Raw genomic sequence first — 25,564 nt, forward strand, 5'->3', positions numbered from 1 at the left:
GCACTTTGAATATAATAAATGTCTTTCAGTGGAAGAAAAACCTATTCCCCCATGAGTATAATTTTACCTTATAATTTCATTATCACTTTTTTGTACAAAATATATGTATGGGTAGAATTTGCGAGGCATTCCAGGGGAGGCAGGGAGAAGGTTCCATGCCCAAAGGGGGCAGTAGACCCTGAGTCCCCACCAGCCATGGAAATTGCCACAACAAATTCTCCCAACAGAGAGGACTTATGAGAATATACATAAGGCTACTTGTTCGCCTAATATATTAGGTATACCATATTCTGATGTAAAGTTGGTCATTTTCATTTTACTGTTTTTCATCTTATTTTTTGTTGTTCCCAGAAAAATGGGATATTCAGACCCAGTATATGTTATCTATACCAAGATCCAGATTTTTTTATATTAAAAAAGAAAAATTTAAGGTGATAGCGCAGAGCCATATATTTTTTGAATAATGGGTTTCATATTTCATATTAGGTTCAAATGATCGACCATTTATTTTTTATTTTTTATCTAATTTTTCATTCAAAAACATGAGATACTTTGGACATAATCCATATTGTCTATACTAGAGTCAAGGTTTCTTAGAAGAGGAAATTTGAGGAGATTATATAATCAAGAATAATTTTACTAAAAAGGGGAGAGCAAGTGGAGACCACTATAGACGCTGGAACACAGCCATCATAGTAGAAATCCACCAGCTCCCAACGATTCAGTTTCAGAGAAACATGTTAAATTTAATTTCGTTATTTAGTCCCCTAGGATTCAAAGTTCCCAAAGTGTAGATCAACATAGTTTCCTTTTGTAGGAGTATGCGGTTACGATCACCTCCCCTCCTATCTCCAAGAAGTTGGTAAATCCCCATAAATCTCAAGCCAGTTGGAGATTGTTCATGATGTGTTTCAAAAATGCCAATGGGTTCTTCATTTCTCCCTTAATGATATCTAAGATATGCTCATTTATGCGTATATGTAATTCTCGCTTGGTTTTCCCAATGCATTGTTTCCCACATGGGCAGATAATAGAGTACACTACCATAGTTGAACGACAGTTAATGAAATTATAGACTTTAAATTCCTTCTTGTGTTCACTGTCGGAGAAAGTATCTGATTTTAGTACATATTTAGAACCGATAAAAACACAGGGACATATACAGAAACACCGAAAAAGGCCATACTTGCAAATGGACACAGCCAGGCCAGAAATGCTGATGAAAGGGCGAGCAGGTGCTTTAAATAATAATAGCCACTCCCACTAGTCTTGAGGGGAGTGGTGTGTGGTGCATGGGATGTGTAGTAAGAAATAATAAATGAATAGTGTGTGTGCAAGTGTAATACTATAAGTGAAATATAGGGGGCAGTAATAAATGAAGTGCCTCATTAGTGCCTTAGTACATATTTACAACATCTACATGAGCCACACATAAACATTCCTTTTGGACGTTTCTGTAGCCATAAATCGTTTTCTGGAGTTCTTCTCTTGAACTCAGAACTAACTAACATGTCCCTCAATGTAGGGTCTTTTTTAGGAACCATGCTCGGTATATTCCCCACTATTGAGTTAATTCTTTTGTCCAGGGTTAAATGTGGCCAATTCTTTATCATTAAGTTTCGTAAAATGTCCCAATGGGACCCATATTTTGAGATGAATCTAACCCTATTATCACTGTTGTTCTTTTTACCTCTTTTGAGGATTTCCTCTCTATTCTGTCTGAGCGCCCTATTGTATCCCTTCTTAATTAATTTTTTAGGGTACCCCCTTTTTTCAAAGCGAGATGATAAATCCTGAGCTTCATTTTTGAGTTAAAAATCTAAGCCTTGTAACGTCCTAGAAAAATAAAAGGATGTTCAAAAAACGATGCAAACATAAAGTAAACATATGGGAAATGTTAACTAGTAACTATTGTGTGTGGTATTAATATCTGTTTTGCAAGCAGATACATTCAAATTTAGAAAAATGCAATTTTTTGCAAATTTTCTATAAATTTTGGTGTTTTTCACAAATAAATATTGAATTTATCGACCAAATTTTTTCGCAGACGTAAAGTACAATATGTCATGAAAAAACAATCTCAGTATCGCTTGGATAGGTAAAAGCATTCCCGAGTTATTACCACATAAAGTGACGTCAGATTTGGAAAAATCGCCTGCGTCCACAAGGCCAAAACAGGCTGTGTCCTGAAGGGGTTAAAAGAAAAATGGGAAAAGGTTTTTTTTTAAACTTTTTTTTTCTTTCTCACTACTAATAACTTTAATTCTTCTACACATTTTATTAGTCCCCTTAGGGGACTTGTACCAGCGATCATTGGATCGCGGGTACAATATGCTGCGATACTAATGTATTGCAGTATATTGTTATTTTTACAGACTCCTGTAACCGCACGATCGCTGTTCCTGTCCGTTAGTCCCGGGTGTCAGCTGTAATACACAGCCGACACCCGCAGCGTATGGAGCGGGCTCAGCACGTGAGCCCGCTCCATACATGAACCCCCACGCCATGATGTGCTATTAAGTCATAGTGCTCAAAGGGGTTAATGCACAGCGGATGGTGTGAATATTAAAATTTTGCACTGATGTGCTATTTTAGTGCATAATATGTTATGCTCAGTTTGTGCCACTGAAGACAAATACCTCATAAAGCTTTAAGCGGGTTCTCCCGGGTATGGCGATGCCATATATGTGTACGCAAACTGCTGCAGGGCTCAGAAGGGAGGGACGCCATTTTGCTTTTAGAGCGCAGATTTTGCTTGGTAGTTTTTCTGTTTTGGGTTTCGCTGCTATTTCAGTTTATAATGTGGGGGCATATGTAATCTGTGCGGGGTACATCAGAGCATAATAAGAGGGTATAAAAATGCGGTAAATAAATAATAATTCATAGATGTGTGGCCGGCGTCGCACTGATAAATGGTGTCGGATGTTACCCAGTTTTAGAAAACACTGCACATTTTGCATCGCCATATTCTGAGAGCCAGAACTTCTTTCTTTTTTCACCACCGGAGCTGAGTGACGGCTTATTTGTTGCAGGACAATCTGTACTTTTCATTGGTACCATTTTGGGGTACATGCGATTTTTTTGATCACTTTTTATTAAATTTTTTTGCAAGCCGGGTTGACCAAAAACAAGCAATTCTGACAATGTTTTTTAGTTTATTTTTTACAGCGTTCACCGTGCACTATAAATGACCATTATATTTTATTCTGCGGGTCGGTACGATTACGGCGATACCATATGTATATAGAGTTTTTTTATGTTTTGCAGCGTTTGCGCAATAAAATCACTTTTTTTTAAAAATTATTTATTTTCTGTGTCACCATATTCTGAGAGCCGTAACTTTTTATTTTTCAGTCAAAAAAGCTGTGTAAGGGCTTGTTTTTTGCGGGACGGGTTGTAGTTTTTTCGGGTACATGCGACTTTTTGATCACTTTTTATTCACTATTTTGGGAGGGGTGGTGACCAAAAAAAGTGATTCTGGTGTAGTTTTTTATTGTTTTTTTTTGTGGTGTTCATCGTGCGGGAAAAATAACATCATAGTTTTATAGTTGGGGTCGTTACGAACGCGGTGATACCAGATATGTGTACTTTTTTTAACGTGTTAATTTTTTTCCTATAATGAAAGACTTATTATAGGAAAAAAATGCAGTGTTTGTTTATATAAGGGCTGATTCAGAAGAACGTGGCGTTTTTGCGCACGCAAAACACGCTGCGTTTTGCCTGCGCAAAAGCCACTTGACAGCTCCGTGTGGCAGCAGTATATGATGCGCGGCTGCGTGGTTTTCGCGCAGCCGCCAACACGCCATTTGGATGTTTGCAAACAGAAAAGCACGTGGTGCTTTTCTGTTTACATTCATCCTTTTGACAGCTGTTGCGCGAAACAGCCAGTTCGCACGGAAGTGCTTCCGTGCGGCATGCGTGGTTTTCACGCACCCATTGACTTCAATGGGTGCGTGATGTGCGAAAAACGCTCAGATATTGAACATTTCGCGCTTTTTACGCAGCGGAACAAACGCTGCGCAAAACGCACGGACTGTCTGTACTGCCCCATATACTTCTATTGGTCCATGCGAGCCGCGTGAAAACCACGCGGCCTGCACGGACGCAATTCACGTTCGTGTGAATCCGCCCTAACTTATAACTTTTATTTTTACACTTTTTTTAAAACATTTTTATTACTTTTTTCACTTGTCCCACTAGGGGACACTTAGACTTGCAGCTTTGATCGCTGCTAGAGTACATTACACTACACACGTAGTGTAATGTACTCTAACTGTCATTGTGACGTGACAGTCACACTGACAGGAAGCCTCGGAGGACCGGCAGGAGGCTGCTCCTCCGAGGCTTCCGTACATGGCAACCCGGAGGTCATTGTCTGACCTCCGAATTGCCACGACAAGCATCGGTAGCCCCCACAATCACTACGTGGGGGCTGCCGATGTGCTTCAAACCACTTAAATGCGGCGACGGCAATCCGTCGCCGCATTTATGGGGTTAATTGCCGAAATCAGCGGCGATGGTCCGCTGACCGGCAAGGCTGGAGTCTCAGCTGTCTGAGGGACAGCTGACCTCCCGGTTCCCGGACACTGTCCGTTAGGACAGTGTGCGCCGGGAACTACTCCGCAATAGTACATCCTGATGTGGGAACTAACCCCTCTGCAGGACGTACTATTGCGGAGCAGTGCGGGAAGAGGTTGAAGGGGTATTCCAGGCGAAAAATGCTGGCGGCTGGAATACCCCTTTAAGTTTGTACTACTGTTATATTGTATGTTTGAATGCCACATCAGAATGTTCATGTAAGAGACAAATACAATAATAGCAACTGAATGTGCTAGCACGCAGACAATGATATAAAAAGTGAGAACACTCTGTACTTCCCAACTTAATTTTCAGTCCTTAAGATGAATAGTTTGACATATAACTATAGTGTACAATTGTTGTGGAGCATTATGATGTTTCTATCATCTGCATTTACCATTCTGAAAACAATACGTTAGACAGGGTTATTGTTCCCCAGTTCTTAATAGTAGGTATTTAACATTCTTCAGGGTGTTACTGCATTTGTTATACAGTTACGACAAGTGGATTGACCAAGTTCAGAAAATCAGCTGCAGGTTTCAGCTGTATATTACAGCCAGTGGCGGATTAAAGAGGCTCTGTCACGACATTATAAGTGCCCTGTCGTCTACATAATATAATTGGGGCTGTAATGTAGATTACAGCAGTTTTTTTATTTAGAAAAACGATCAATTTTGACCAAGTTATGACCTATTTTAGATTTATGCTAATGAATTTCTTAATGCCCAACTGGGCGTTTTTTAGCTTTTGACCAAGTGGGCGTTGTAAAGAGAAGTGTATGACGCTAACCAATCAGCGTCATACACTTCTCTCCATTCATATACTCAGCACATAGTGATCTTGCGTTGTTCACGATGTGCTGTCACTTACTCACACATTAACGTTACTGAAGTGTCTTAAGAGTGAATAGACATCGCTTCCAGCAAGGATGGGATGTCTATTCACAATCCCGACACTTCGGTAACGTTTGTGTGGGACTTAATGACAGCAAGCGTGATCTTGCGAGATCTCGTTATTTCCGATGTCACTGGACTGTGTCCCTACATACTGACAGTCTCCAACCATCGCTGACAATATCAAACTGTGCAAGGACACATTCTCCAGACAAGGTTAGTGGTAACACCTATTTGTCTATCAGTCCTGGACTGCACAAAGACTTTTTGTGAAATACAAGGATTTCCTATAATAAACATGTCAGGAGAGGTGACAGATTCTCTATAAATCTAGTGACTCAGATGTGACGACTTCTCAGATTAAAGTACTTTTTTTTCCTCTTTTCTTCTCCATCCGTCCCAGATTTTATGGCGACTTCTCATGGCCATGATCCATTTCTGCAGAATTTGCCACTCAGATGTCTTCGGCTCCTCACTTTTCCAACATTTCCACACCTACAAACGAAGATAAAATTATGATGGTGCCACACATTTTGCCCATAAATATAATAGCACCATACACTGCGCCCCTGAATAAAATAGTACCGAACACTGTACCCCTAAATATAATTGTGCCAAACACTGTAAAGTAAAGCAACACATACACACAGCCCCTGTAGATAGCGTCACACCCCATGTAGATAGCGTCACACACACACCCCTGTAGATAGTGCCACACACACCCGTTGTAGATAGCATCACCCACAGCCCTCTATAGTTAGCGCCACACAGATCCCCTATAGATAGCATCACACACATCCGCCTGTAGACATCACCACACACAGCCCCCTATATATAGCGCCACACAGCGCTCTCCCCTTGTATATAGTGCTGCACAGTGCTTCCCCCTTGTATATAGTGCTACACAGCGCTTCTCCCCCTTGCATATACTACCACACATCCCCCTCCTCATGTATATAGTGCTGCACAGCGCTACCCCCTGTATATAGTGCTACACAGTGCTCCCCCTTGTATATAATGCTACACAGCGCTTCCCCCCCTTGTATATAGTGCCACATATCACCCCTCTCCTTGTATATAGTGCTACACTGTGCTTCCCCCTTGTATGTAGTGCTACACAGCACTTCCCCCTCTTATATATAGTGCTACACAGCGCTTCTCCCCTTGTATATAGTGCCACACATCCCCCCTCCCCTTGTATATAGTGCTACACGGCACCCCCCTTGTATAAAGTGCTACACAGCACTCCCCCCTTGTTTATAGTGCTACACAGCGCTTCCCCCCTTGTATATAGTGCCACACATCTCCCATCTCCTTGTATATAGTGCTACAAGACGCTTCCCCCCTTGTATATAGTGCTACACAGCGCTTCCCACCTATTGTATATAGTGCTACACAGCTCTCCACCCTTGTATATAGTGCTACACAGCGCTTTCCCCTTGTATATAGTGCTACACAGCGCTCCCCCTTGTATATAGTGGTAAACAGCGCTTCCCCCCCTTGTATATAGTGCTACACAGCGCTTTCCCCTTGTATATAGTGCTACACAGCGCTCCCCCTTGTATATAGTGGTAAACAGCGCTTCCCCCCCTTGTATATAGTGCTACACAGCGCTTCCCCCTCTAGTATATAGTGCCACAAATCCCCCCTACCCTTGTATATAGTACTACACAGCGTTCCCTTCCTTGTATACACCGCGTTAAAAATTATTATGCAAATGTTATTTTTCGCTGATTTTCCTAAATAGTCGATGCAAATGACAGTCAGTATAATCTTCAAGCCATCAACCGTTGGAGTATAATGCAAATTTTATTGAACAAATCTCCTAATGATAACAGATTTTTTTTTAGAAGTAAAAAACTAAAAATTCACTGTTTCAAATTATTATGCACAACAGAGATCAAAACATTTTAAAGGTTGTAAAGAGAACTAAAATGGTAATTTGTTGAATTTGCAGCATCAGGAGGTCATATTTACAGAAATCAAAAGCTCTTTCAATCACAAAAAACTTAGCAGGCCAAGTTACATGTTAACATAGGACCGCTTCTTTGATATCACCTTCACCATTCTTGCATCCATTGAATTTGTGAGTATTTGGACAGTTTCTGCTTGAATATCTTTGCAGGATGTCACAATAGCCTCCCAGAGCTCCTCTTTTGATGTGAACTGCCTCCCACCCTCATAGATATTTTGCTTGAGGATGCTCCAAAGGTTCTCAATAGGGTTGAGGTCAGGGGAACATGGGAGCCACACCATGAGTTTCTCTCCTTTTATGCCCATAGAAGCCAATGACACCGAGGTATTCTTTGCAGTATGAGATGGTGCATTGTCATGCATGAAGATAATTTTGCTACAGAAGGCATGGTTCTTCTTTTTGTACCACGGAAGAAAGTGGTCAGTCATAAACTCTACGTACTTTGCAGAGGTCATTTTCACACCGTCAGGGACCCTAAAGGGGCCTACCAGCTGTCTCCCCATGATTCCAGCCCAAAACATGACTCCGCCACCTCCTTGCTGACGTCGCTGCCTTGTTGGGACATGGTGGCCATTCACCAACCATCCACTACTTCATCCATCTGGACCATCCAGGGTAGCACGGCACTCATCAGTAAACAACACGGTTTGAAAATTAGTCTTCATGTATTTCTGAGCCCACTGCAACCGTTTCTGCTTGTGAGCATTGTTTAGGGGTGGCTGAATAATAGCTTTATGCACACTTGCAAACCTCTGGAAGATCCTACACCTTGAGGTTTGCGGGACTCCAGAGGCACCAGCGGCTTCAAATATCTGTTTGCTGCTTTGCAATGGCATTTTAGCAGCTGCTCTCCTAATCCTATTAATTTGTCTGGCAGAAACCTTCCTCATTATGCCTTTATCTGAACGAACCCGTCTGTGCTCTGAATCAGACACAAATCTTTTCACAGTACGATGATCACGCTTAAGTTTTCTTGAAATATCCAATGTTTTCATACCTTGTCCAAGGTATTGCACTATTTCACGCTTTTCGGCAGTAGAGAGATCTTTTTTTCTTTCCCATATTGCTTGAAACCTGTGGCCTGCATAATAATGTGGAAGGTCCTTCTTAAGTAGTTTTCCTTTGATTTGGCACACCTGGAAAACTAATTATCACAGGAGTCTGAGATTGATTACAATGATCCAAAGAGTCCTAAGACACAATACCATCCATGAGTTTGATTGAAAAACTAATAATTAAATGTTTATGACACTTAAATCCAATGTGCATAATAATGTGGAACGTCCTTCTTAAGTAGTTTTCCTTTGATTGGGCACACCTGGAAAACTAATTATCACAGGTGTCTGAGATTGATTACAATGATCCAAAGAGCCCTAAGACAAAATACCATCCATGAGTTTAATTGAAAAACTAATAATTAAATGTTTATGACACTTATATCCAATGTGCATAATAATTTGGAACACGGTGTACAGGGGGGCTGTGTGTGGAGCTATCTACAGGGGGGCTGTATCTGGCGCTATGTACAGGTGGGGCTATGTCTGGCGCTATGTACAAGGGGGCTGTGTCTGGCACTATGTACAGGGGGGCTGTGTCTGGTGCTATGTACAAGGGGGCTGTGTCTGGCACTATGTACAGGGGGGGCTGTGTCTGGCGCTATGTACAAGGGGGCTGTGTCTGGCACTATGTACAGGGGGGCTGTGTCTGGCACTATGTACAGGGGGGCTGTGTCTGGCACTATGTACAGGGGGGCTGTGTCTGGAGCTATCTACAGGTGGGGCTGTGTGTGGAGCTATCTACAGGGGGGCTTTGTGTGGCGCTATGTACAGGGGAGCTGTGTATGGCGCTATGTACAGGGGGCTGTGTGGCGCTATCTACAGGGGGCTGTGTGTGGAGCTATGTACAGGGGCAGCTCTGTCTGGCGCTATGTACAGGGGGGCTGTGTGTGGAGCTATGTACAGGGGGCTTTGTCTGGCGCTATGTACAGGGGGCTGTGTGTGGCGCTATGTACAGGGGGGCTGTGTGTGGCGCTATGTACAGGGGGGGCTGTATCTGGCGCTATGTACAGGGGGGCTGTATCTGGAGCTATCTACAGGGGGGCTCTGGTGGATGATTTTTCCATTGACTGGTAGCAGAGTTACAAAACTGGAAAAAAAATAAATCCCCATCATGTAACTCTGCTACCTGTCAATTGAAAAGTCATCCACCACAGGGTCTCCCTCTTGACTTTCTTTGTTCTCAGCATTTTGGTTTGTCCTGCAGCTGCTGCCGTGATGAGCAAATGTAATACCCACGATAGGAAAAGTAACACAAAGACGATACAACCGGATCCATAATATCTGTGATATCCAGACAGTCCAGAGATCCGCAATGAGAATTTGCGCGTGTTATTTGCGGAAGGACCTGGCCGTGATTTGATGTGTTTATGCGCGATATTGGGCGTGGTAAGGGGGCGTGGCTTAAAAATGTCCCTCTTTTCCGAATTCAAAAGTTGGGAGGTATGCCGTACTATTCACCCTAATCTAACGTCTGCGCCGTTACCTCTCACTACATCACATTTGCAGTATGCTCACTGCTCTAGCACAATGCGATCGCTAAAATGATGCCCCCTGATCTGGCAAAGATTCACAACTATATTCAATAAATAGATTTTTGTTTTAAAACAAAAACAATGCCGGCCACAGATTGATAATATGTGGGTCACAGTGGGGATGCGAGATAGCTGTCGGCGTGCATTACACAATGGGCTCAGTGGGGTGGCACGGGGCAGCAACATGTCGGCCGCAGGTCCGTTGCGCAGAACCTGCCTGGGTCACATGCTTACGACGCAGGTATAAAACTACCGGCGCAATCATGTGACTGCCCAGATCACCTGGGTGGTACCATGACTACTATGCTACCATCAACATCGCAGTCAAGTGACCCTAAAGGTGCCTGTTGGCACCCGCTGCCCTTACCGCCGACAGGCCACTTGTTTTAATATTAGAAGTTAAAACCACATCCAGGGCACATTGGGCCTCTTTTTAGAGTGCCCTGGCAGCCAAAAATAGTTCTGGGGAATCGCCATGACACCCTGTCTCGGTACATTAATGTAGTCACGTGACTGATGGAAATGCTATCACTATAGATGACTCATCACCTGTTGCCATTAACAGGAGAATGGGGGCAGACAGAAATATATAAAGAAAGGGACCAGTCCGTCATTTTAATTTTTTTTTTAATAATGAGAGACAGATAGATAATGTACACTCCCAGAGAATCCCTTTAAAGGTAGGCAAGTAAGCTTCGATGGCGGCCTCATATCTCGTAGATCTAGTGAACTGTGAGCGGGACTCGTGGGCGGCGCAGCTGACGTGACGGGTCACCGTGAACTTGCTGTCTGTCAGTCAGTCCCAGTGTTATACGACATGTTTTCACTCCATTTAGTTTTATGACTTGCTGCTGTCTCTTTAACGAGATTCCACCTGAGCCCGCATAGGAACATGGCGGAGTCCGGCGGAGGAGAGTTCATCTCGCTGGGGCAGAGCAGGTGAGCAGACACTGGGGACATGGCGGTCACACTCGCCTGTTGGCCTCGTTAGACTCTCCCTACATAAACTCTTGACGGCCCCTTTTCTCTGGTCAGAATATTGGGAGACCCGGACATCAGCCGGGTGAATGCGGGAAGCTGCTCTAAGAAACTCCGGGGATCTTGTATGAGGGTAGGCCGCACAGGGGAGTGCAGGTTTTCATTGCGTCCAGCACTAACTTTTACCTCACACCCGCAAGACGAGTGTCCCACCAGTGTGATGCTCTGCATTTTACCCTATAAAGCCTTGTGTAGGGTGAGGGAGGGAAACGGTGAATGGGATTAAAATGATTTGAATTGTGTGAATTAATTTTCCATATGGCAATTTAAGCATTATACATCACTAAGTAAATAATATAAACCGTAATATACAATATACAGTCTGTCGCCAGGAGAGACCTGCTGCTTTAGGCTCCATTAAAGTTTGTGTTATTTGCTTTACGTTAGGGGTTCTGGTATCCACAGCAAGTAAAGTTTGCGGCGATATTCTTGCCATCGAAGCTAATGTAAACCTGAGGTACCTCAATATGATTCAATGGAATCCGTCAGCCTCCCGAGTGGGAGAGGAACCTTACAGCAGTCATCCAGTCCTAATGGGGCTTATAGAAAAAAGTTTCCTAAGGCTACGTTCACACGTAGCGAAATTGCTGCAGGTTTTCTGTCTGGATTTGCGGGCAGAATATGATAATAGTCATGTCAATGAGATCTTGAAAGATCTCATCCGTGGTGCATAAAATTTCCATGCACAAATTCACCTGCAGTGCAGATTTTTAAATCCACAGCATGTAAATTTCTGCTGCAAATTTGTCCCTATTGTTAAAGAGGCTCTGTCACCACATTATAAGTGGCCTATATTGTACATGATGTGATCGGCGCTGTAATGTAGATTACAGCAGTGGTTTTTTATTTAGAAAAACAATCATTTTTGACGGAGTTATGACCTATTTTCGCTTTATGCTAATGAGTTTCTTGATGAACAACTGGGTGTGTTTTACTTTTTGACCAAGTGGGCGTTGTACAGAGGAGTGTATGACGCTGACCAATCAGTGACCAATCAGCGTCATACTCTTCTCCCCATTCATTTACACAGCACATAGTGATATAGCTATATCGCTATGTGCAGCCTCATACACACACACTAACATTACTGTAGTGCCCTGATAATGAATATACATCACTACCAGCCTGGACGTGATGTGTATTCCGCATCCTGACCACTTCTGTATCATCTCTCTGATTTACATCGTAGCAGGCGTAGTCTCGCGAGATTACGCTGTAAGGCCCCATGCACACGAACATAAAAACGTCCGTAATTATGGGCCCATAGACTTCTATTGGCCACAGGTACCTCCCTATATGCTCACGGGAAGGTGCTCGGGCCGTTGAAAAATATAGAACATGTCCTATTTTAGGCCGTAATAACGGCACGGGCAGGCCCATAGAAGTCTATGGGGCTCCCGTAATTACGGGTGACTACGTGTGTGCACCTGTAATTACGGGAGCGTTGCTGGGCGACGTCAGTGGATAGTCACTGTCCAGGATGCTGAAAGAGTTAAACGATCTGCAGTAACTCTTTCAGCACCCTGGAGAGTGACTTCCGATCACAATATAAATCAACGTGTAAAAAAAATAGAAGTTCATACTTACCCAGAACTCCCTGCTTCTTCCTCCAGTCTGGCCTCCTTGGATGATGTTTCAGCCCATGTGACTGCTGCAGCCAATCAGAGGCTGCAGCGGTCACATGGACTGCCGCGTCATCCAGGGAGGTCGGGCTGGATGTCAAGAGAGGGACGCGTCACCAAGACAACGGCTGGGTAAGTATGAATTTCTTTTACTATGGAAAGGGCTGCCCCTTCTCTTTATCCTGCACTGATAGAGAGAAGGGGCTGCCGATTAGTGCAGTGCAATTTTGCAGCGAAAACGTGCCCGTAAATATGGGTGGAATACTGGTGACAACGGACCCATATTTACGGGCACGGGTCCGTAAATACTGGTGCAATACGGGTCGAATACGTGTGACCAAGGACCCGTATTTATGCCAGTATTTACGGGAGGACAAAAATACGTTCGTGTGCATGAGGCCTAAGCGGTCATTTACAGCGAGATCTCGCTGTGCTGTGCTGTAAATCAGAGATGCTACAGAAGTGGTCAGGATTCTGAATACACATCCCGTCCTGGCTGGAGGTAATGTATATTCATTGTCAGGACACTGCAGTAATGTAATAGTGTGTTTATGTGGCTGCACATAACGATATAGCTATATCGCTATCTGCAGTGTAAATGAATGGAGAGAAGGGTATGATGCTGATTGGTCAGCGTCATACACTTCTCTCCACAACGCCCACTTGGTCATATAGTAAAACACGCCCAGTTGTCCATTAAGAAACTCATTAGCATAAAGCTAAAATAGGTCGTAACTCCGTCAAAAATGTCATAACTTGGTCAAAATAGATCGCTTTTCTAAATAAAAAACACTGCTGTAATCTACATTACAGCGCCGATCACATCATGTACAATATAGGCCACTTATAATCTGGTGACAGAGCCTCTTTAAGTTCAATGGGGAAGTCCAAATCTGCAATAAATGGCAATTGTTTACAGGCGTGGACGTATCCTAAGGCTATGTTCACACAGTGTAATTGCGGCGGATTTTCCGTCTGGATTTGTGGATGCAAAATCTGCAGCGTATTAGGTCCTGTTCACACAGTTTTTTTGGCGCTGATTTTGATGCGATGCAGCAGCTTTTAGCTGCTTGCGGGGGAAAAAAAGCAGCATGTCCTCTCGTCGCGGCTTCTGTTGAAATCAATGGGAGGCAGAAAAAACCCACGGCGCTAGTTTCTGAGCGTTTTTTTGCCCACAGTCATTGCATTAGCTTCAATGGCCGCAGGTGAAATCCGCGGCAAAAAGTTAAAAAATCTGCCTCAAAATTCCTGAAGGAATTCTAAGGCCCTGTTTGTTTTTTGGCGTTGATTTTGACGCAGAAACCTCCGAATTGGCGCCAAAAAAGCCCTAAAGCTCCTCCCATTGATTTCAATTGTGGTTAAAGGCGTTTTTTTTTAATTGAGCGGTTTTTGTCCATTTTTCTGCATGCGTTTTTCAGCCGCGGCCATTGAGTGCCTCGGGCAAAAAACGCAGCGTAACACGCTTTCTCGGTCTCCCATTGATTTCAACGGGAGGTAAGAGACGAGAAACTGGGGGAAAAAAAAGCGACATGCTCTTTCGCCTCCGCCTCCCATTGAAATTAATGGGCGGCGATTTCAGCCGTTTTTTGGCACAGTTTCTGACGCAGTTTGTGTCAAAAACCGCGCAAAAAAACTGAACTGGACGTTAAAAAAAAAGAGACCTGACCTTTCTTGAGGCGTTTTCCGCCTCAAAAACCCCATTGGAATGGGAGACGGGAAAAAACGCGAACGGCTGTGGCGGTTTTTGACTCTTTTTGCCAAAAAATGCTCGTGTTTTTTTCCTTTGCTTGTGCTGAAAGAGTTAAATTAAAAAAAGCCTCAAAAAGCAGATTTTTCCAGGAAGAATTTTCTGCCTGCATAAAACTGTGTGAACTGACCCAATGGCAGATTTTTTTCTGCCTGCAAAACAGTGTTAGGCCTCATGCACACGAACGTAAAAACGCCCGTAATTACGGCCCCACAGACTTCTATTGGCCACGGGTACCTCCCTATATGCTTACGGGAAAGTGCCCGTGCCGTTTAAAAATATAGAACATGTCCTATTTCAGGCCGTAATTACGGCACGGGCAGGCCCATAGAAGTCTATGGGGCTCCCGTAATTACGGGAGCGTTGCTAGGCGACGTCAGGGGATAGTCACTGTCCAGGGTGCTGAAAGAGTTAACTGATCGGCAGTAACTCTTTCAGCACCCGGGACAGTGACTACCGCTGGAGTTAATACTATTAAAAGTTAACTTACCTGCTTCTTCCTCCAGTCCGTCTTCCCGGGATGACATTTTATCCCATGTGTCCGCTGCAGCCAATCACAGGCCAATCACAGGCTGCAGTGGTCACATGGACTGCCGCGTCATCCAGGGAGGTCGGACTGGATGTCAAAAGAGGGACGCGTCATCAAGACAACGGTACGTATGAACTTCTTTTACTTTCAATCACTGTAGAAACTCTGCCCGAAAGTGCTGCCCCTTCTCACTTTGCAGCACTGATAGAGAGAAGGGGCTGCCGATTAGTGCAGAGAAAACGGGTCCGTAAATACGGGTGGAATACTGGTGACACCGGACCCGTATTTACGGGTATGGGTCAGTAAATACTGGTGGAATACGGGTCAAATACGTGTGACAAAGGACCCGTATTTACGGGAGGAAAAAAAATACGTTTGTGTGCATGGGGCCTTACTGTAAGGCCCTACTGTAAGGCCCTGTTCACACACAATGTGGTGCCCTAACAGCAGCCTATGACATAGTGACACAGTATAATGTATTGGCATACAGAAGAATACTAATACGTTATAAGTAAAAAACAAAGTTGTTAAAAGTGATACCTTTTATGGGAATGAAAATTTTTTTTTTACTAAAAAAGCCATTATTTAGCATCAAATATATTTTATTGCCTATACATTACATAAAAAAAAAAAAACACTTATTAGGTAATTACACGACAGTAATACCCTGTAGAATTAATTTAACATGTTAGGCTCCATACACACGACCGTATTTTTCAACTGTAATTACAGTCCGTAATTATAGACCCATTCATTTCTATCGGCCACGGACACCTTTCAGTATTTTTACGGATGGGTGTCCGTGCTAAAAAAAAAATGATACAGCCTGTCCTATTCTTGTCAGGAATTACGGCACGGACTTTCCCATAGAAGTCTATGGGAGCTTCCGTAAATACGGACGGCTACGGATGTGCATCCGTAAACCGTCCATATTTACTGAAGTGATGCTAGGCAACATCTTGATGACCTAATTTGCAGGCTCCCTCCTTTTTTTTTTTTTTTTTCTACGGTTCGGTATTTCCAGAATAAATACGGATGCCTACAGGTCCGTGTTTACGGACAGTATTTACTGATAGATGAAAATACAGTTGTGTGCATGGAGCCTGATATAGAGTGAAATAGCCTATACTATCTCTCTGCCTGGGGACTCCGGCTTTGGTGAAGCCCCTGACATCACTGTCCTTCTATATATAGTGAAGTCATGAGCGGAGCTGGAGTCCCGGGCAGAGCGCTAGTATAGGTTTTGCCCGGGACTCTGGTCCTGGGAAAGCTCTTGGCGTCACTGTTCATATATGGAGAGAAGTTCGGAGCAGTGCCGTGAATGGAGCCTTAGAGTATGGAGGCTCGGGAGCACACGTGTCAACGTAGTGCCTCCCCCTCAGCAACTGTTCTTCATAGAATCCGTAGCCAGCATCTGATTTGCTGGCTACGGATTCCAACTGACAACGAGCTGGGACTGCCGAAGTAAGAGAGATGGAGGAGTAGGAAGGGAGGAAAAAAGACTACTGCATACCGGCTAACTCTTTCAATTCGGTAAGTGTTATATATTTAAAAGTCCCAGAGCGGAGCCTCTGCCAGCACTCTGCCTGAGACTCCAGCTCTTCTCCTGACATCATTGTCCATAAATAGACATTGATGTCAGGGGCTTCCCCAGAGCCGGAGTCCCTGAGCAAAGCTTCTACCAGCGCTCTATCTGCGACTCCAGCTCTGCCCCTGACAGCACTGTCCATTTATGGACAATGATATCAAGGGATTCCCTAGAGCCGGAATTCCCGGGCAGAGCGCTAGTATAGGCTCTGCTCCAGGACTCCCTGGGAAGCCACTGACATCACTGTGCATATATGGACTGTAATGCCAGGAGCTTTCCCAGGGCCGGAGTCCCCGGACAGAGTCTCTACTAGCGTTCTGCCTGGGAATTCCGGCTCTGGGGAAGCCCCTGACATCACTGGACAATGATGTCGGGAGCTCCCAGAGGTATACATTTAAAGTATACCTGTGACGGATGCCATAGAGTGGCATCTGTCACCCATAGGCTCTCATGTTAAAAAAACATATACTGTGTGGTATAGGTTTTTATGTGGGGTCCCTCAGGATGGATTTGGGTAGTCTATTATGCTATTCCGTCCTTCAAAAAAAAAAAAAAAAAGGTATACCAGCCAGATGAAGGCCAAGGACACACTATTGGTCTCCGTTGGCATAATGGAGTCCTAAGAAAAACGTTTATTGTGTATGTCGGGAGCTTTTCCGACGTACACTATAAACGTAGGCTAATAATGTGATGTGAATGTGGCCTTAAAATTATTTTGCTTTTTTATAACTAATGTTTTTTGTTTTTTTACAGGTTCGGTTCTTGGACTACTTTGGATTCGAGGACTTTTTCAATGACTGCTTTTTTAAAGAAATTTTTTTTTTCAATGAAATGGTTACCGAGGGTTGTGTTTTATTTCAATAGAATATTTTTTCTGTTTTTTTTTTTTTTTTACCTTATTACTACTGCCTTCGCAATAGCAGCTGTATGACAACATCCATTACTAAGGCGGGCCTTTGTGTTACCCGGTGAAAAGGCTAACACTAACCCCCATTATTACCGCGGTACCCACCGACACCAGAGGTTTCTGGGAAGAGTTGGGTACAATCCAGACCCCAACCATCTGAAGTTTTGGTCAGGCACTATTTTTCATAGCCAGACAGATACAACACAGCAGCCTAGCATTACACGGATGGGCAGGCGCACGGTTTTTGGGCATTCCCGGCCTAATAATACCAGCCTGCAGCCGCTCCAGTGTGCAACTGTCTCTTCAGATCGTATCCGGCTCTTCCCTGGTGGCGGTGGGTACTGGGGTAATAATGTCAATCAGACAGCGGCCATTACTAACGCAGTAGTAATAAAGCTATGAAATAAAAACACAGACACACAGAAAAAATATTTTATTGAAACACACACACACACACACACACACACACACACACACACACACACACACACACACACACACACACACACACCCCTCGTTAAGCATTTTATTGAAAGTTTTAAAAAAATTCCGTCATCTAAGTAGTCTTTAAATCCAAAGTGGTTCAACAACCGAACCTGTAAAAAAAAAAAAAAAAAACCCCCAAAACATTAGTAACACATAAAAAAGCAAAATAATTATTATACTTAACTTTCCTGGGTCCCGCACTGGAGCCGCAGTGTCAGCCAGCTGTATTTCATGACCGTAAACAGTAACAAGAGAATGCAGATGCACACCTCAGGTGCTAACATATATACACACCGTATTTTACGGACTAAAGGACACACTGGACCATAAGACGCAGCCATAAATTGTAGCATAAGAGGAGGAAAAAAAAAGGTTTTGCCTTTAAGCCCTTATGCACATGACAGGGTTTCCCGGCCCTGTGACGGCCATTCAAAAAAACATCCGTCACGCGGCTGCAGTAGGAACAATAGACCCCCTAAGGCCTTGTGCACACTTCCGCCACAGTTTTCACGGCCGTTTGTGACGGATCCGTGCGGCCGTGTGCACTCCGGGTTTCCGTTTCCGTGCGCTGAGCATGGTACAGTCCAGGGTGCTGAAAGAGTTAATGGGCTGCACTGATCGGCGGTAACTCTTTCAGCACCCTGGGCAGTACCATGCTCGGCGCACGGAAAATACAATTTTAAAGAGGCTCTGTCACCAGATTATCAAATCCCTATCTCCTATTGCATGTGATCTGCAATGTAGATAACAGTAAAGTTTTTTTTTTTTTTTGAAAAACAATAATTTTTGGCCAAGTTATGAGCAATTTTATATTTATGCAAATGAGCTTTGAAATGGACAACTGGGCGTGTTTTTTTTTCGTATTTCCAACTGGGCGTGTATTGTGTTTTTAAAAACTGGGCGTGTTTACTGGTTTTACTAACTGGGCGTTGTGAATAGAAGTGTATGATGCTGACAAATTAGCATCATACACTTCTCATCGTTCCCACCCAGCTTCTTTCACTAAAGACACACAGCGTGTCGTCACCCACAGGTCCTTCAACCTTGTCGTCGGACAAAGAAGATACATCGGCTGAAAGGCGTCCAAAAGGTTAATATGCTCGTCTCTAGGGAGTTTGCTATGCTTAGCTGCACATGGTGATGCTGCTGCTGCAAAATCAACTGTACGCCTGGAGCTGTGGTGTCTTCTCTCTTCCGACGCCAAGGTTGAAGGACCTGTGGGTGACGTCACGCTGTGTCTGCAGTGAAAGAAGCTGGCTGGGTGTGATGACGTCACCCACAGGTCCTTCAGGGGGTCCCTACACTGACCATTATATCCCTATTTTGGAGACTTCGCTTTCTATCTTGGGATTGAGCCCACAGTGAGCTCAGGATAGGTAGGAACCAAATATATTCTGTTCTAATTAAAAACAGCCCAGTACAGGTGGGAGGAGAGCGGTCACCCATATACTTACGGGAAGGTGTCCGTGCCATAGAAACTTTCTGGGGAAAAATAGGACATGTCCTATTTTTTTATTTTACAGACCGTGCTACCATGCTTTATAATGGGAGCACGGCCCGTAAATGCGTACGGCTGTCCGCTGCCGGTCGTGCCCGTAATTACAGGCACGGTCGTGTGCATGGGGCCAAAGAGTTAGTCGGCACCTCCTAAAACATGAAATGGATATGCAGGCGCTAATCTTGCCGTGAGCACTTGTCCTGGGCTTAGGCTGTTTTTAATTAGAAACAAATGTATTACTCAAGTTAACTTTTTGATATTCTAATTAATCGAGAAGGACTAGTGTGTGTGTATGTGTGTGTGTGTGTGTGTGTGTATATATATATATATATATATATATATATATACATACACACACACACATTATATTTATTTATCTAGTGCTTAGGTGGCATTAGTTTTCGCAGTATGCGGTCGGCATTTTTTTGTGTGCTGTATAAATTTGCAGTCACAGGTAGGGGTGCACGATGCATCGAAACTTCGATACTGTTTCGATACCTTGCACTATCAAACTGTTTGATACCGTTATTTCATGTATTTCGATACTAAGCTGTGCCGCCGCACAACTTAGCATTGTAACACATGAATGTATGAGCGGGGCTGCGGCTGTGTAATACAGCCATTGCCCCGCTCCTGACAATAAGTGCGCACGCGGTCAGCTTCATGTGAGGCGGCCGGCGCTGCACTAAGGATTGCTGGCACTGAAGACTGAACACGGTGGGCGCACTGCAAAACACCCCCATGTTCTATCTTCAGTGCCTGAACCGCCGCTTATTAGTGTAGCGCCGGCCGCATCCTCATGCTGACCGCGCGTTCACTTGTTGTCAGGAGCGGGGTAATGGCTGTGAGAAGGGGGGGTGCCCCTTGGATCGCGTCACTGGGAATCCCTGTGATGCGATTGAGGGACATACCATATATGGGCAGACAGCCCAAGGTCCATTGAAGGACCCCAGGGCTGTCTGACCATATTTCCTGTTAGGGCATACTTCGGTATATCCTAATAACTGCCTGTATACTATCCGTACACTGGCTAATGTACTGGCATATAGATATATGCCAGTACATTAAAGTTTAAAAACAAAGTAATATTAAATAAAAAATACACATACGCCTTTTTTACAATAAACATTAAAATAAGTCTCAATACATAAAATATACACATTCGGTATTGGCACGGCTGTAATAACCTGCACAACAATTTTTTGTGTCATTTATGATGTGTGTACACTGTAAAAAAATAAAAACTGCTTTCTTTCACTTAGGCCCCATGCACACGAACGTATTTTTTTCCTCCCGTAAATGCTGGCGTAAATACGAGTCCTTTGTCACACGTATTTGACTCGTATTCCACCAGTATTTACGGACACGTTTTCTCTGCACTAATCGGCAGCCCCTTCTCTCTATCAGTGCTAGATAGAGAGAAGGGGCAGGCCTATCGGGCACAGTTTCCACAGCGATTGAAAGTAAAAGAAGTTCATACGTACCCCGGCCGTTGTCTTGGTGACGCGTCCCTCTTTTGACATCCAGTACGACCTCCCTGGATGACGCGACAGTCCATGTGACCGCTGCAGCCTGAGATTGGCTGCAGTGGTCACATGGGATGGAACGTCCTCCCGGGAGGCCGGACTGGAGGAAGAAGCAGGTAAGTTAACTTTTAATACTATTAACTCCAGCGGTAGTTACTGTCCCGGGTGCTGAAAGAGTTACTGCCGATCAGTTAACGCTTTCAGCACCCTGGACAGTGACTATCCCCTGACGTCGCCTAGCAACGCTCCCGTAATTACAGGTGCACACACGTAGCCACCCGTAATTACGCGATCCCCATAGGCTTCTATGGGCCTGCCCGTACCGTAATTACGGCCTGAAATAGAACAAGTTCCTTATTTTTCAACGGTCCGGGCACCTTCCCGTAAGAAAATGGGAAAGTACCCGTGGCCAATAGAAGTCTATGGACCCGTAATTATGGGCGTTTTTACGTTTGTGTGCATGGGGCCTTATTGTGAGGCACGAGGTGTGATGAATTTAACCTCCATGTGCCCCACATTAATAGTAATTAACCCCATCATGTACCTTACACATTAACCCATTATGACTGAGAAACATGATGGGGTTAATAACTATTAATGTGAGGCACATTCAAAATTAATCACACCTCGTGCCTCACGTCAGAAAAGGGAAGAACTTCTTTTTTTTTTTTTATTACTATTGGCAAAGTATCGTTTTGGTATCGGTATCGAAGCCCAGATTCTGGTATCGTGACAACCCTAGTCACAGGCGTTCTTGCACCTGTATACACGTTTTGTTTTATTTTGCTAGAATGTGCTGTTTAAACATCTGTGTTTATGTAAATTAATATTTGTTGGGTTAGTGACTGCCTCCATTTTTTGATCTTGCACCCTTCCCGTTCTGCCTAAGGCGGGATTCACACGACCGGGTCGCGTCCGAGCCCGAGTGCCGGCCGGTAAAATCGGCCATTCTGCCCGGCCGGTTTGCATAAAGTTATGCATCCGTGCCGGGCCGGGCAGATCCAGACAGTGACATCAGCGGCAACTCCTGAAGGGGAATCCCCATGTGTTCGGGGATTCCGCTTCAGGAGTTTCCCCTGATGTCACTGCCCAGATATGGACAGAGACATCAAGCGCTCTGTCCAGGAGCGGAATCCCCGAACACACGGGGATTCCGCTCCTTCAAGGAGCTAAAGTGCGGCTAGCACATAGCAGAGCGGGGAGATACCTCCCTGCTCTGCTATAGTGGCGTCGCTGCAGTAGTAGTAGTAGTAGTAGCAGCAGCAGCAGCTGCTGCTAGCGGCGCCATCAAAGGTGTCGCCGGGCCAGGGCGCTTTTAAAACAAGCAGGAGAAGGGAGCCAGCGCAGCGCTCCCTTCCACCTGCTCTACACCCCGGCCCTGCCACACCGTGTACAGCGATGCCATTCGTCAGAATGGCATCAACTCCTCCTCCTCCTCACATGCACTCTGCGCTGTGAGGAGGAGATAGAGCGCAAGAGCCGGAAAACCCGGCTGTCACTCGGGACACATCCCGGTGATGGCCGTGTATTACCCGGCCCCATAGACTTCTATGGGAGCCGGGCGGCCGGGTACCCGGGCGAAAATAGAGCATGTCCTATTTTTTGACGGGCGGTTTTCCCGGCCGTCAAAAAATCGGTCGTGTGAATGGCCCCATTAGGGGTCTATTATTCCTAATGCAGCCGGGTGCCGGCCGATTTATGAACGGCCGGCACCCGGCCGGGAAACCCTGCCGTGTGAATGAGGCCTTAGGCCTCATTCACACGACAGGGTCCGAGTGTCGGCTTGGAAAATCAGCCGTTTTTCCCATCCGGTTTGCATCCGTTCCGGGCCGTGTTGCCGTTTTTACCGGCCGATTTGCATCCGGTTTTTTCCCTGACCGTTTTTTAATCGGATGAATTTTTTGCACTTTACTTTAAAGACCTTTTTGGAACTTTTAATATTTTTTTTCTTTCTTTTACACCATGTTTTTCCACTGTAACTGGAGCTGCACAGCAGCCCCAGTTACAGGGGAAATCAGCCCTCTCATAGTGACGATTGTCACTAACTGGTCTGTGCTGGGTCTAGTTAGACCCAGCAGCAATCTGTCAGTAACGGCACCCGCCGATCATGTGACCAGTCACATGATCACCGGGAGGAATAGAGACCGCGCCGCTGCTGCTGTCTCTATTCCTATACACAGCGTTCATTGAGCGCTGTGTAAAAAGACATCGGAGAAGACAGAAGCAGTGAAAGCTGCTTCTATCTTCTCCTCAGGGTCCCCGGCAGTCAGTCACTGACAGCTGGAGCCCCGACATTCAGCTGCCCGATCGCGCGGGCAGCAAGTTAAAACCCGAGCCGTAAAAAGTCTATGGCTCGGGTTTTAAGGACCCGTCACTGACCGCTGGCCGTAAAAATACAGCCAGCGGACGGGAACCGTAACAAGCAGGGGAAGGGAGCCAGCGCAGCCATTTTTTGACGGCCGGTTTTCCCGGCCCATCAAAAAATCGGTCGTGTGAATAGCCCCATTAGGGGTCTATTATTCCTAATGCAGCCGGGTGCCGGCCGACTTATGAACGGCTGGCACCCGGCCGGGAAACCCTGTCGTGTGAATCCCGCCTTAGGTGATTTTAATTTGTTTATTGCTGGTTCCTACTATCCCCAGATGTATGTAGGCTTCGTCACAGTTCTGAGTGCATGTGCAGCGTAATCTTGTGCTGTAATCTTCTGCTGCGTCTTATCTCCTGAAGGCAAACGGCTGCCACGGTGTGAAGATCCGAGACTGAGCTCCAAGATTCAAAGGTCCTTGCAGTGCAGTGTAATGGCAGCAGCATGTCCTGTGTGTAAGAGATCTCTGTGTTATCTGCTCACTGAACAGTCACATCTTACATACAGAATTCTGTCACCTCACTGTTCAGTGAGCAAATACCAAACGTTTGTACACACAGCACAGTAAATCTGTGCAGGTATGGATGTGCAAGGACCTTCTAGCCCCGCCCTTCCTATGTACAGAGCAGCAAGAAGAACATTAACCCCGGTCTCTCCACACCTCTAATGTCTGAGTTCAGGGGAGGGTTAGAGCACTATAGCCAGTGGCGTAACAGCCGAAGTGGCTTCTACGGGACCCGCGGCTTGAGGGGGCTCGTGTCGCCAGCCGACAAGCCCACCCATATGCCCCGTGGCGCCGCTACTATGGTGTCAGCACTGCCGAGCCTCTAACATGTATGGGCCGGGCGACACATGCTCTCTTATGCCCGGGGGCGTCGCTAGCACCAGAGGGGGCCCCCGGTGCTAGCGACAGTCACCCCCTCTTGCAGTAATTGTACCTGTGTCTATAGCACGCAGGTACAAATACATGCATCAGCGCTGGATAGCCGGGCACGTTCTGTGTCAGACCATTCAGCGCCTTACAATGACGCTGATTGGTGGGGAAAAATCACTTGCCCCACCAATCAGCGCCTTTCAACGACGCTTGAAAGGTGCTGATTGATGGGGCAAGTCATTCTGCCCTGCCAATCAGCGCCTTTGAACCACGTACCCATTGCGCCGTTCAGCTCCAGCAGACCTACTCAGAAGAGAGCAGATCTGCATTGCCACCGGACGGCGTGGGAACGGGAACAGGGTGAGTATGTTAAGTTTTTGTTTTTTTTCTACTAAAACGAAGTGGTATTCTCTACAGTGGGGGCTCTATCTACAGGGGGGCCACTATATACAGGAGGTGTCTATATGTGGGGTGGCACTATATACAGGGGGGTCTATATGTGGGGATGTGGGCCACTATATAGAGGGGGGGGGGGTCGGTCTATATGTGGGGATGCGAGCCACTATATACAGGGGCGGTCTATATGTGGGGCACTATCTACAGGGGGGGTCTATATGTGGGGATATGGGGCACCATATACAGGGGAAGCTGGATGTGGGACACTATATACTGGGTTGGGCTATATGTGGAGCTATCTAAAGGGGAGCTATTTGTAGGACACTATAGGGGTGGGCTATATGTGGGACACTATATACAGGGGTGAGTTACCTGTGGGGCACTAGCTTCAGGGGGGCTCTATGTGGGGCACTGCCTACAGGGGTGGGCTATATGTGGGACACTATATACAGGGGGAGCTATATTTGAGGTACTATCTACAGATGTGGGCTATACGTGGAGCACTATCTATAGGGGAAGCTATATGTAGGGCAGCACAGTGGCTTAGTGGGTAGCACTATTGCCTTGCAGATCTGGAGCCCATATGTGGGCACTTTCTACAGAGGACTGTATGTCGGGCACTATCTACAGGCGCTTCTATGTAGGGCACTATCTACAGAGGCTCTATGGGGGTCACGATCTATAGAGGGCACTATCTACAGGGGGCACAATGTGTGTGTGTGGGACACAGTGTATGGTACTATTATAATCAGGGACACAGTGTATGGCGCTTTATTATATTTAGAGGTGTTGAGAATTTTAACTTCGATTATAGGTGCAGAAATGTTTTAAAATTGAGAAGCTGAAGACATCTGAGCGGAAAACTGCAGAAATGGCTCATTGCCAGGAGAAATCCATCATAGAGGTCTGTACCGAAGGGAGAAGAAAAGAACTAGAATCTGAGACGTCCCCG

The 25,564-nt window shown here is 45.3% G+C and overlaps 1 protein-coding gene across 2 annotated transcripts in view; it reads left to right on the forward strand.

Annotated features, from left to right (window-relative positions):
* The first annotated feature begins 10,527 nt into the window (after positions 1-10,527).
* KLHL26 (kelch like family member 26) overlaps positions 10,528-25,564 on the forward strand; it is a 29,139-nt gene continuing 14,102 nt past the window's right edge. Inside the window, exon 1 of one of the 2 annotated variants that reach the window (XM_075850730.1) lies at positions 10,528-10,975. In XM_075850730.1, coding sequence (XP_075706845.1) covers positions 10,929-10,975 — 47 coding nt within the window. In that variant the 5' untranslated portion in view covers positions 10,528-10,928. The remainder of the gene's footprint in view (positions 10,976-25,564) is intronic. The other variant, XM_075850737.1, reaches the window with a different exon arrangement.

This window comes from Rhinoderma darwinii, chromosome 1, assembly GCF_050947455.1.
Source record: "Rhinoderma darwinii isolate aRhiDar2 chromosome 1, aRhiDar2.hap1, whole genome shotgun sequence".
Classification (NCBI taxonomy): Eukaryota; Metazoa; Chordata; class Amphibia; order Anura; family Rhinodermatidae; genus Rhinoderma; species Rhinoderma darwinii.